The sequence below is a fragment of the Acanthopagrus latus genome, chromosome 22 (assembly GCF_904848185.1).
Source record: "Acanthopagrus latus isolate v.2019 chromosome 22, fAcaLat1.1, whole genome shotgun sequence".
Taxonomy (NCBI): domain Eukaryota; kingdom Metazoa; phylum Chordata; class Actinopteri; order Spariformes; family Sparidae; genus Acanthopagrus; species Acanthopagrus latus.
Window position 1 is genome coordinate 13428594 of NC_051060.1, and position 13871 is coordinate 13442464.

Below are 13871 nucleotides of genomic sequence, written 5' to 3' on the forward strand. Positions count from 1 at the left end.
TTAAATGAAATTATATATTTTGCTTTTTTTTTTGGGGGGGGGTCTTTTCATGCTATTTGTTCATAACAATGTACTTTGACACCAGACTTGTTTTCTTTTTTGTTAACACTTCATATTAACCTTTAAAAAAAAAAAAAAGAAAGAAAGATGCATTTATAATTAATTAAAAATTAATGTATAGTTATTTCACTGTGAATAAACAACAGATTTTATCATAAATCATTATCAAACTTTTGTCATGATTAATTAAAATTAGTTACAATATAACGGCCATCTGCACAGTGGTTTTTAACAATTCACATAAACACTAACTGACTATTACCTGAAAGTAAATATAATTTTGCCATTTATTAATGATCGTTATTATCAATATTATATTATAATATCAATCAATATCAAACTCATAAAAATACATTGACATTAACTTCTAAAATCTGCTGTAGCCTCTTTACATACATTTGTTTATACATCATATCTCATAAAGAGCTAACTGTCTTGTTGTTCGGTTCAGGATGGGCTAAATGTTAGAAATGACTATAGGAAATGAAAACTAACTAATTAACTTTGTATTTACAATTTATATGCAAGTGTATATTCAGATCCTTACATCTCAAAATGTGTTGTACAGACCTTTCTTGATTGTTGATGATCATCCACACAAATCCACATTTTTCTGAGGCAGCAGCCTTGTGTGTGTTTCGCTTTCACAAATAACACTGAATGACAAAATCAACGGAGACAAAAGTTACTTGTTTGCAACTGTATTCAGATTTAAGAGACTTTTTTTTTTTAAACCAATGAATAAATAATCTTGTAACTTCTTATCCAAAAGTTCATTGTGTGGTGATATTTACATCATAAATTAAATAAGAAAAACAAAAGACATTCAACATACTTTTTTCTTTTTTTTTTTCTTTTTTTTTTAGATAAGTTTGTATCAATTCTTTTTAACTCTTTCGGCTGTCATGACAAAACGAAACAGAAAACAAATGGTTTCCTTTGAGAACAATTGCATGAGCAGCAGGATTTTAAAAGCATACTCTACATATGCTAACAGGTTGGGGTAGCGGTCAGGTGAGGTAAAAACAGGAAAAATGATACTCTGATATGTAAACAATATCGCTTTTAGCCACAACTGTAAGTCAATACATACAATGCCTATATTTAGATAGCGCGGGGAGATTACAAATGTGTTGGTTTCGTAATCTCACTTTGCACCTGGAGTGAGGGCATTTCACATACAATTAAAACAGTTTCAAGTTGACCTGCATATTTTACACCTTTACATATCAGAATATCAGAAGCATTTCTTTCTTTCTGTTTTTTCCACTTCATTATTTTTTTTAACTTTTTAATTTTTTTTTAAATCTAATGTCGGTGTAATCAGAACACCACAGCTATAACTTTTTGTGACCAGAAAAAAAAAAAAAAAAAGATTCTACTCGGACAGAAAGAAAATGACGTGTACAGTAAAACAGCCCACTGACAAATAAATACCAGGAAACATCGACATCGAACGAGAGGGGAGCGCTTGTCTTTCCCACGCTGCGCCTCATGTGTCAAACATTATGCTCTGTGTGGTGGACTTTCTTCAGGTGAAGGGGCAATGGAACAACGCGTTTTCTGACTGCCTTTGGAAATCGTGTCCGGAAAAGATTAACTCGCGTGGCCAGTGGTGTGTGAGACGTTTGGAAACAGAAACGATGGCTTGATGTTTAACCAGACTCAGGACTACAATGTTGCCTTTGCGGGGCAGGGAAAATTCAGTTCACCGCCTTTTAAAATAACACTGGAGCAAACCTCCACCCTGTGAAGTGGCATACCGAAGGTGAGCTCTCGAACACTCGTTCATATCATCCCTGGATGACAGAGATGAGAGAATGGTTTGATACAACAGCTGAAAAACACAACTGCTCTGAGTTAGCCACCAAGGCTAACCAACCCAGTGCAGGTACCTTATATTCTTTTATTTTTTTTAATTGTCCAGCCGTTTGTTTCAAGCACCTGGTTCAGTGTCTGCATGTGCACAAAGCACCACCTTACTGCAACATCCTCTTCACGAGAACAGGACCTATCTGCACCAGATATCGTCAGCTCCCGTTGGTTATGATGACTGAGGTGGCCTTGTGTCCCTGCATCTGCTCGGCCTGCATCCTCACATGGGATGCCACGTCGTACTGGACCCCTCCGCAGGCCAGGCCCGAGTAACTCCGCAGGTTCTCCGGGTCGTACAGGTGCTCCAGGGAGTACCCAGTCAAAGCATAGGCCGCTTGCCTTTCCAGGGGCTGCCTCTCCTGGGCTGGATAGATCAGCGGGCTCCCTTGGGGCTGCGGAGGGTGGGGGGACAGATCCGTCTGCATGTAGTCTTTGGTGAGGGAGAGGCCTGACCTGGGGATCCCATCCGAGCTGGGGCTGCTGAGACGAGACAGAGATGCCGGGCTGGTCGTGTTCTCGTCGTTGTCGTGCGGGCCGAGCGCTTTGACGGCGTCCCGGTGATGGAGGCGGTCAGAGGAGAGGTCGATGTTGGGGGCTCCGGGGCCGCGGCACACCACGCTGGGCATGGTGATCTGGGAGTGGTGGGGTAGCGAGGAGCTGAAGCAGGGGCTGTGAGCCTTGGCGAGTCCCGACACCTCCAGCGGTGCCTTGTGCTGCTGCAGACGGCTCTCTTCCTCTTTGATCATCTGCTGTGTGGCTCGGATCAGTGTCTCCATCTTGCTGGGCTCTCGAGGGGTTGCCCGAAAGTGGTCGCCGTGGTAACGCTCACCTGAATCACTGGTGGACCCGCCTCCATCAGGTGAACTCACGACACTGTCTTCATCCCAGTGACCCCGACCTGTAAGGAGGGTTCAATGGTCACATTTCAAAACAGTGGAGTCAGTGAATCACATTTTGTTAATAAGTAACATGATCTGTATCCTCGTTCTTTTCTCGTGTATCTGAAGTGCCAGTTCCTAAAGGCATGAGTTGCCTGTGTAGCTTAAAAACTGTGAAATCCTGCTTTAAACACACATAGACTGGTGGTCTGTTAGACTGAATGTCTTGGCAGAAGCACAGTGGGGGTTGTTTCCCTGTTTGAGGACGTGAAATGTGAAATAACTTGGCTTTCAATTGCAGGCAATTTTTGAACAGATGGTAGCAATCGGCACACTGGCAAGAGATGGCGTAAACAACTTAGCATGTCCCATAATAACATTTGGAAAACAGCTACCAGGAGAAGCTAGGCCAGAGCTATTTTCAGAGACAGATGGTTGTGGTCTCAACCCTAACACCTCACCGTGAATGGCTCCGTGGTAGGAAGTGATTTCGTAGCCCTCGCTGTTCTCCACGGACGATTTCGGCAGCGACAGCACAGAGCGCGTAGCGTCCCACCACACCTCTCTCCCCGACTGGGGGGTTCCTAGAAAGTAGCGGCCGCTCTGGCATCGCACGCGGTCACAGGTGGTGGTGTGAGGATGTGTTTGTGCATGGGCAAGATCGTCTTCTGATAAACCCAGGCCGTAGCACAGGGAGCCTGAGTCTGGATACAGTCTGTAGGCACACGATGCCTCGGCGGCCTCGCCGGGATCCAGCAGCTGAGGAGAGGCAGAGTCTGTCAGCGGACTGCCTCCCCATTGGCTGTCTTGGTCTGACTCCGAACGCTCTGGATTGAACGCTGAAAACTGACACAAAAGAAGAAAATCACAGTTCTGAGAGTTTGCGAACATCTGTCCAACGTTCACGCCTGCCGCTGACGCCTTTCTTGATTTAGCTCGTCAAACAGGCTGTTTATTACCTGTGGGTAGGGTGACACTCTGGCTTTGGCCTTCGCCTGTGTCAGACGTGACTTGGTGCTCTTCCTGTCTTCGCTGTGACTGTCAGCGTAGGGGAAGGCTGGCTTGGTGGGGCTCATTTGGTCCAAGGACAGCTGCATTCCCTTATATTCAGTATCCCTGTTGACATGAGGATGAAATTAAAGTTTTACCTCATACTTATCCAGGTTGTGACTTTTTAGACACGTTAGCATTTTAGGTGTGACAGTGTCAGTCATTCTGTCACTCCATTCTGTCCCCCATTTTGGTCCAGACTTAATCATCTAGAACAAGTTAAAATGGATTACCCTGACTTTTCTTCTACTACCATTAGGTTGACCATGGCTTATTTGAGTGAAATGTACAAACTTTGGTGATATTCTCACTTTTTACCTCCCCTAGAAAGTCAAAAGTCTTGGTACGTCCATAAAAATGTTGCGTCTACTTGGTTTCTGACCAAAAACTTGCAAAACCAACAACATTTCCATCAGCTGCACTTTGTGATTACAACTAATTAGCTAACATAAGCATGCTAACTTGATGAACAAATACTACCTTTATGCCAAAATTAGCGTGAATATACAGGTTTTTTTAACCCTGGTTCGTCATCGCAAATGCACCGGCAAATCAGAGAACGGTAAACAGTTGTTTGGGAAAAGTCTAAATCAGTCACATTTTGAACTAGACACATTGTTTTCCTGGGGTTGACGATGGAAGCTAGAGAGAAGTGAGACATCTTGCTTCTTTCTCGGAGCTGCACATAATTGGTACCGATCAGGCAGCTGGCGGGGACACGGAGGGCGCTATAACAAGGTGACAGCTTTTTGGTACATTTTACTTCTGGCTTTCTGTCAAACTCTGACAATGTTCGGGCGCTGCTTGAAAAGAAACTGATGAAAAAGTACCAAGCAAGCGTTGGTGATTTCAACGCACATCATAGCGCGTCACGTCATTGCGCTGGACCGGGTGGAAATTAGCGTGTCTGATCGACTGTTGCTGACAAACCACTCTGACTAATGCAGAGTCATTTTTTTTTGCCCAGTGTGAAAGAAGATACAAGATCTTGATGAAAGAAATGAGCTGCTAAGGGTCATCATTGGTATTGTTGGCATGCTGACATCGTATGGCTAGTCCCGACACTGTAGAATGAATCTCGATTTAGTTTTATTTTCATTTGGTTTTACAAACTGTCTAGCGTCAATGGTTGAGTGCCTTGCTAAAGGGCAATCTGAATTGTTGTTTTTCACTTCCCGAGCTTCTGAAACCTTGAGGCTAGCATTCCCCAAACCCTCCTTTCTCCCTCATACCGTCTCGGTGGTGGTGTTGCACCAGGTGACATAATCAGTAATTAGTCTGCTGCAGACGTCTTGGCCAATATTGAATATAGATATCTACACAGACTCACTGTATTTTACAAACACACTCTTAATGCCATGAATGATGTGAGGTCTATGAGAAGTGAAAACAACATTTAAGATAAGTCCGAGAGATTACGCCACGCAGCTTCTGAGAAAAACAACAGACACCGTGAAGAAAGTTAATCATTCTTTTTCCGGCGCACAATCTTTGCCAGAGCCCTGCAGGATGACGACGTAACCGTGCACACACACAGACACGCATCTCTGCGCTGATCGCCCTCTTCGTGCATCCTATAAACCAATAATTTTCCCCGAGTAAAACATGTGTCCTTTTAATTTCATACGTGCGCGCAGCCGGTGCACCTTCTCCGACATTTTAACCCACTGTCCTGTGGCTGAACTCGGTCCAAGTGTCACTATCGAGGGAGGGAAAAGGCTCCTGTGTCAAGTGTTCAGCAAACACGAGCCTATTCTTAACTTATCACATCAACAGTATGTAATAGCAGCTGCCTGGCATTTTAAACCCCGTGGCCCATCCCTGACCCCGCGCAGCCAGCCTCTTTAATATGACTCTAAATATGACCCGTTCTTTATGTACAGCACCTTAGGGGAAAGGCTGTGTTTGGATAGCCGGTACACAGTGCGAGTGCTATTTGCTCTCGCAGGTATAGTTGCGGTGGCTGGTTCTGCATCCTATCTGTACCCTGGCTGACTTATGTCTGAGCCAATAATGCTGGGCCTTTGTGCAAACTCAGCTGTGTTAGCCGAATTCCACCTCAGGGTCAATGTCAGAGCACCTCGTGTCTGAAATGCGCCACCAGCAACCTCCAACCATGATTTATTAATGGATTTGTGTTGGGTTAAAACGCTGGTCGGGGCAAGGTGATTGAATTGCTGTTTGGTTTTTTTTTTAATGTTATTTTATTTATTTTTTGTGCTCATGCCAAGTGGGAGCTGCTTTTTCTTTTTCTTTTTTTTTTTCTTCCTTGGATACTTTTGAGTAGGAGCTAATTACGCGTTTGGAGATTCGCTGTCATTTTAATGTAGTTGCTTTGTTTTTTCCTCGCTGCATCGGAGGGATCGATAGCTAGAGTGCAGCCACACGCACACGCGCACGTACGGAGACTCACACAGGCACACGTGGAAGGACACACACACACACACACACACACACACACACACACACACAAACAGATAAAGCGACGTGTGGATCAACCGAACCTAACGAGGAAAAAAATCCAACATGTGCCACAGCTATGAGATAGCTATTGATTCCTAGTTCACCGTTTGATCGATTTTGCTTTCCTTAGGCTGCCGATCGATGGTGACAGTAGAGGTTTTTTGATGGGGTTGAACCCTGGTGTTTGTCTTGCTGTCTCAGAGGGGCCTTAGTGTGCTTTGTGCTCTCATAACACACAACTGCCTGAGCCCTGCAGCCGCAGTGTTTGGCGGATTTGTACAGAGAGGCTACAGAGGGATAAAGAGGAGGATTTCTCCGAGAGACAAAGAGCCATCGTATCATAGACTGAGCTTCGAGCACGGATCACAAGAGTGTACGATATGATTTTACTTAATCTGGTTAAATATTCAGCGCTGCTCTCTCTCTGCAAACACCATTACAAATGCAGCTGCTTTTAGCCCTGTAGAAACCTCGTGTTACTTTGTTTATGTGGCTGTCATTTTAGGGATTTCGGTCCAGAATGCAATCAGTGCAACAACTTAATATCTGAAAATGGATGATTCATAATTACAAATGAAAGATTCCAACCATGAGTGAGGCCTTTTCCATTAACAAACATCTCGATGATGTGATATAACTTTCAGTACTTAAATGTGTTTCTCTTGAGGAACGTTTCTCTCTGACTTTTTTTGGGTTGGGGGGGGATTTGGTTGTCTAGTGAGACTCACGTGAGGACGTAATTGACGCTGACTATGCAGTGAGGTCTTGACGACCGGCTGTTGTGGACGATTGTGGCGTAGCTCTGGACCCAGACCCAGCCGCCGTGCTTCGCCAGGAAACGATAATACTTAGTGGTGACTTGGCCTTTTACCAGCACTGGAGAAGATTGAAAAAAAAAAAAAAAGAGTCAGACAGAAGACAGAGCAAAATCATTAACAACATGCGTGTTTGTGTGTGTGCGACATGTGTGATTATCTGCACGTGGCGGCTCCGGCAGGTTGCCTCTGCAGTTACTGTCTGACAAAAGCAGGTCAGAGAGCCTGTTGTTAGAGCATAATGGAGAGCAGGCTTGTGACTCACGGAGGTGGTGCGCACAGCGGAGGTGGAAGATGTCACAGCTGTGGACGTGATGGTACAAGGTTTTCTCTATCAGGTCCTGGGGCTCGTAGCCTGTCAGCTCGGCCACCCTGGAGAGGAATTAACAAATTGTGTCGGGGATATATGCAGAATAATGCGGGAGTAATTCCCCGCTCGTGTTCTAAACGGCGACGATTTTAGCTCTAGTGGTTTTCCCTTCGATACCTGGAGTCCAGGAAGATGAGCTTCATGTCCAGGCTGGCTCTGAACATGAACATGTTGCTGTGCAGTTTGATCTCGGTCACGGCGCTGGGCGGCAGAGAGTGACCCACGGCCACCAAGCCCACGTTCTGGTAGCAGCCCTCGAAGGGAGACATGTCCAAACTGTACTGACGGATCTTCAGGTAGCCACTGCAGTGGATCACCTGTGGTGGAGACAGGCAGACAGAGAGAAATAAAAACAAGTCTAGTTGATTGACTGACGTGTAAGAAGCATACTGCATGTTGTATATGCTACTGACCAGAGATATAGGTAAGGGTATAGATTTTCTTCCTAGCCTATATTATTTATTTGTGGATAGAAAGTATATATTTTTTAAATACACTGTAAAAATATGACATTTCAAAAATTAGTTTAAATAAACAGTTAATTCAAGGTGTTTCCTGTTTGTTCCTGTGAGTAAAAAAGGTAACACTTCCCAAAATCTCACTGAAATGTTTCTATCTCTGTGATTTTGTCTGATATTAAAGGGGCAGTATGTAGTTTTGAAACAGAAAGTCAGGCTCTAATATTTACAGTGTAAATTAGGTAATATTACAACCTCAAAAATAGGTATTTTTCCCCAAATTGAATGAACAAGCTGTTCTCAGTGGAAAATAAGGTCCACAGAACACTGTTTGAAGCTGGAAAGGTGGCAGGGTCCGCCACATGTAAACCAAAGTAAAACAGTAAGAAATGTTGTTGTCCTTTAAGGTCCATTTGTTTATTCATATTGTTCAGTCATGAAAACAAAGTGTGTGTGTGTGTGTGTGTGTGTGTGTGTGTGTGTGTGTGTGTGTGTGTGTTTTAATTATTCATTGAAGATCTTTTCTTCCCCAAAACTACAGAATGCACCTTTAAACAAGACAAATATCTAGGATATAACATTTTGACTTTTTTTTTTTAAGTTTAACCATCTGACAAAAAAAAGTATCTCAATTATTCCATTAATTATTTTATTGCAAATAATTATTTTGCTAACGGATAAATAGTTAATGAGTCATATATCATATCAGCCTCACTGCCCACCTTGTATCCGCCGCTGGTGAGGCCTGCGTTCCTTTTTGCCAGCACACATTTCATCCGCAAGAAGAAAGAGCGCTCCATTTCATATTCTGCAGCAGGAAGAACATTTTTCAAAATAAGAGTTTACTAAAAATAATAAAATAAATAACACATATATGTGTGTGCGTGTGTCTAAACCACCTGCTGGCTGTAGGCATAGAAAACTGCAATTGAATTGCAAATGGACGGTGTGTATTCGTGGAAGGATGTATTTATTTACGCTACCTTGGACGAAATGTGAGTGATAGGGCTGATGAGGCGTCAGGACGGCTGTCATCTCGTCGTGGTCGGCGGGATGGACGTACTCATAAATGCTGTTCCCGGTCAACTCTACCTGTTGAGAATAACTCAGGTAATTAACAGCGAAGGACGGCGGGGGTTTTCTCATCCGGTCTTTGTATTAGATCATCTTTACAGTGTGAGAAATATAAGAGCAATTTAAGTAAATGAATGTGGTTGTAAGGGCGGACCTGAGACAGTCCCAAATGGACCGACGCTGTCTCTGAAATGTACATGATCTTCCCGTCAGGAGCCACGACGAAGATGAATCCGTCCAGCGTCTGAGAAGAAAACGACAGGGCGCACAGTTACCTCAAAACATGTCGATACAATAATAATAATAATAATAATAATAATAATAATAATAATAATAATAATAATAATAATTCATCTACCTGCAGCAGATGAGCTCCCAGCTCTCTTCCAACATTGTCCAGAGACCTTGTTCGACTTGCGTGACCCCACGCTTCACCCAAACCTGCACAGACGGAAGCGACGTGAGTGTGCGACGACATAATTAAAGCGCGTCTTACATTAAAAGAATACGATACCACAATTATATAATAATTGTTGTTGTTGCGGTTGTTATTACTGTGTTAAGCCTACAGTGAGAGAGGCATGGCTCTGAGTAACACACACACACACACACACACACACACACACACACACACACTTAGAGCCAGAGGCGTGCCTGTTAAAAAGGCCCATTTAGTGTTAAAGCATCCACATTGTGCTGCTGTTCACAAGTCGCCTCCTCCACAACAGCACATCACTTCTGCCTGGAGGGAGGACATAAATCACACATGTGGATTATATTTTAATTACCGGTGATGCCTCAGGAGTTATTGTGGTGATGATGATGATTATTATTTTTTATTATTATTATTTTGTTCGCACATATCCGGTCGAATACGTCCCTCCAGCTCGGGCCCCACTGGCTGTTTTTTTTTCCCCCTTCTTTAATTTATTTTTTTTTTTATTATCTTTTTTTTTTTTTTTTTTTTTTATCTCCAGTGTAAGTGGAACAAAGCGAGGAGCCAGCGCTGCTCATTGAAATTCATTCGGTCTCATCAGAAATCTCGTGGAGCTCGGGTATCATCAATAAATTAGGTGTCCGTCTCCCCCGCTGCAAAAAATGAAAATGAAAACAAGTCTCCGCTGTCGGACGCGTCGCTTAATATCAAACCCAGCAGATGAGAGGAAGCAGAAAGAAAAGGAGCTGGGGTAAAAAATAAACAAAGTATATTTCCTGGTAAATAAAAACAAGGCTGCTAATGTATTTTATTCTATAGTCTATACTTTTGAGTTAAGGCAGAGAACACAACTGGGTTTTATGAATCTGGTTTGGCGTCATTATTGCGTTTTTTTTCCTGACAGGCTGTGTGAGTGTGAGCGTGTGTCCTCCTGCTCTCATGGCTCCAGGTGATTAGAAACAAGCGCAGGGCCCTTTCTTTCTTTCTTTCTTTTCTTTTTTCTTTTTTTTTATTTATAGACATAATTGGGACGTCTTGTTCTGAGTCACGCAGTCGGAGGCAGCCTGCTGAGAGAAGCTGCGCTGTTGAAGCTGGTGGCGAGAGACCGTCTCCTCTGGACGCGCGGAATTAAAAGCGATCATAATCCATCTGTAATGACTCCCCGCAAGACCGATGGACAAAAACGACTGTAATGCTCCTTTAATATTTCTAATTATTATTATTTTTAAATCTTCAGTAACATCACAGCATTGTTTACAGGGCCAAAGGGAGGTCTCATGTTATGGATCAAAATTTATAATAAGATAAAAAAATAAATAAATAAATTAAAAAAAAAATAAATACATGGAAAAGCGATGGTTACCATTAAATCATGATAACACGAGCAATATGAATAAATGCTATAATTAAACTTGGTTATTTTCACTGTTAACAAACAATACAAAGCTTTATAAACCGTCTATTATCTAAGTGCGAAGGTTTATAAACATCAGCTGTCTCCAAATAATGTTTATAAATAAATTACAGTATTTATTGGATTATTAATACAAATATAAGAATTTTTTAAAGCATTAACTACTATATTTTAATGATGCCTATAAACTAGAGCTCAGTTAAGAGTACATGTTGCCTTGTTTTTGTGAGACTCTGACCTTGACGTCATGCAAATACTAAAAAATATATATATTTAATACATTTTTGAGTATGTATATATATATATATATATATGTATATATATATATATATATATATATATATATATATATATATATATATATATATATATATATATATATATATATTTGAGCTCCAGTGCAGACAGGAGACGGACTGGCAGCGGCGTGTCGTCGCTCACCCTGAGGGAAAACGATTCTCATCTTCAGGTAGCTGGTGGTCAGCCGTATGATGGACGCTTTGTCCAGCTGGGACGTGATGGCCGACGGTAAAGGCAACATTTTGGCCAGCTCGTAAAATTCACTGTTCTCCTTTTCCCGTCTAGTCCTTGCGGCCGTTTTGGATTTCTCCTTCATGTCGGCGCCGGTTCAGTTCTCTGCGTCCTTTCCTGGTCCGAGACGGAGCTCATTCAAATCAGCACAGCTGGACCGACTCCTCTCCGCCCTGCTTCCTTTTCATCGCAGATATATACCAACTTTAAAAATAATTTTAAAAAATCAAATAAAAAAAGGGGGGGGAAAAAATCTGGAGTTTTAACGCAAACACTCGAATCCAAGTGAGAGAAAATATCCCCGGTACTCCTCCTGAGAGACACTTCAGCTGGTTGTAGTCACACCTCCGCGATGCTGCCGCGAGATTTCATCCATGACCTGCGAGACACGGAAAGAAAAGAAGAAGAAAGAAAAACAAAAACATTACAGTCATATCCATTTCATTTTTTCCATCTGCGGAGGCCTCGCGCCAAAACCGGACGTGATGTAACCATCTGTTATTGTTATATTTCTGATGAAGTCATGATGCGGGCCTGCTGTGTGTGTGTGTGTGTGTGTGTGTGTGTGTGTGTGTGTGTGTGTGTGTGAGATGGGGAAACAATTAACACGTCAACCAAGAGTCTAATTAATTAAAGATGACGTAAAACCTGGACGACAATTACCACAAAATAAAAAAAGAGAAATTCAACAAGATGACAACAATAAGAGCAGCACAGAACACCCCTGCCTCATCGAATATATAAAACATGTGCTGATAAACTCAAAAATAACCAGAATATTGCCAAAAAAAACCTCACAATGTTTTAAATGTGTTTGTACTTTTATAAAACAAATACAAAAATAATAATAATAGATCAGAAATAAAGAAAAAAAAAAAGAAAATAAAAGACAAGACGTGTCCACCTTAAGTCATTCCAGCCTTTATAACTCATCCTAACACAAGTCGAGCTTCCGCAAAAGAGGTTAAGTAATCATGTGTGTTGTAGTTTTGTTGTTGTTGTTGTTGTTGTTGTTGCTCGGAGCGATAAAAACGAGGCGGATACGACCTCGGAGGCGACACGCTGCAGATCACCGGCGCTGAGGAAATGTCATCTGATCCGACAGCGATCCCTCAAACCGTGACATGATCTCACCTCGCTGACTGATTTGTCTCACTCGTTTTAAAGACGTTTAAAAATAGTAATAATCATAATCACGGTAGAAGATAAGATTAGCATCCGGCTGAAGTTTGACGGATTGGTTCAGACAGATACATTCGCAGTGTTTTCCTACCCGCGCTGCATTTTCCCCCGCATCCGAATCGATCCCGTGGCCTCGCCGGCGGCAGCCTGCTGGGAATTTCACCTGTCCTGAACCGGGTTCACCAGTCGTCCCAGTTTAAGTTCGGTCGCGGGGCTCCTCCTGGATTTTCCACCTGGAAAGGCGATCGGGCCGTGCGCTGCATACACCTCTCCAAATTATAAGGACGCGCAACGAGTGGCATTCGTGCCCAACAAGCCTCCTCTCCTCAACTATCTCAACGTCCCTCTCCGGAGCCGCTCGGGGGTTCCCGCCCACCGCGCGCCCGCCCCGCTCCGATTGGACGGGAGCGCCGAAAGCCTCGCCGCGATTGGACGCGCGGCGTGGGCGTCGACCTGGGTTGGGGAAGGTATGCGCGGCCGTGCCCGAAAGTGAGCTTACATGTGATCTTGTTGCGTTTCTGTCATTAGCGTGGAGATCACGGATCGAGCCGAGATAAATAAATGAATATATAAACAAATAAATAAATAAAATCCGCATAACGTAGCATGGAGACGGGATGTTCTGCAGGTAATCGGCTGAATAAAGGCTGCGACTGGTGATCGTTCCAGGAGCAACGAGAAATGCCTGTGTTATAGGAAAACAAAAAGAATACACGCCTTTATTTTCACAGATGGATTGAAATAGTTTTAACAAGGTGAAAACTGATTTTTCTCTTCATATAAAATGTACATTAATGGAAAATTCAACAGTAAGTGCAGTTTCTCTCATTCTCGCGCAGAAACACGAAATAAATCGAGCATTTTTTTTTTCATTATTTACAAGCTGAAGTGCTTTAATTCAAATATTCAATTTCTGATCTGCTGAGATAAAGATACAAGCTGCAGGTTTGTAGTCATACAAAACACAAACACACCAGTAGTAAGCCTAAATAAATAAATAAATGAATGAATAAATAAATGAAAGGTAAATATCTCTGTTAATGCTCCCCTGGTGCTGCTGCTGTTAGCTGTCTAATAAATAGGCCTCAAATCCTCTGCTTCGCCTTTTCAGCACGACAGCACTGGTAATATATACTGTAGGGCCTCTTTAGTCGCGCTGACCAGCAGCATGGACCTGCTCACCTGTTGTTGTTTTGTTTTTGTTTTGTTGCTTACATTAGATTTTTTTTCCCCACTTATTTTGTGATGGGTTTCCCCCTTTTTTT

The 13871-nt window shown here is 42.7% G+C and overlaps 1 protein-coding gene across 2 annotated transcripts; it reads right to left on the minus strand.

Annotated features, from left to right (window-relative positions):
- Positions 1-231: 231 nt before the first annotated feature.
- On the minus strand, positions 232-12907 carry LOC119012158 (single-minded homolog 1-like). 2 transcript variants are annotated; one of them, XM_037085700.1, is made up of 12 exons: positions 12698-12907; positions 11335-11803; positions 9402-9484; positions 9198-9287; positions 8953-9061; positions 8692-8777; positions 7629-7828; positions 7407-7513; positions 7055-7202; positions 3773-3929; positions 3275-3659; positions 232-2833 (listed from the first exon to the last, which is right to left on the minus strand). In XM_037085700.1, exons 2-12 carry the CDS (start codon positions 11507-11509, stop codon positions 2091-2093), a joined length of 2283 nt encoding a protein of 760 aa, XP_036941595.1. In that variant the 5' UTR covers positions 11510-11803; positions 12698-12907; the 3' UTR covers positions 232-2090. The 2 variants fall into 2 exon arrangements, with proteins under 2 accessions (XP_036941595.1, XP_036941596.1); XM_037085701.1 differs by lacking the exons at positions 9402-9484; positions 11335-11803; positions 12698-12907 and having other exon boundaries at positions 8953-9057.
- Positions 12908-13871: the final 964 nt, after the last annotated feature.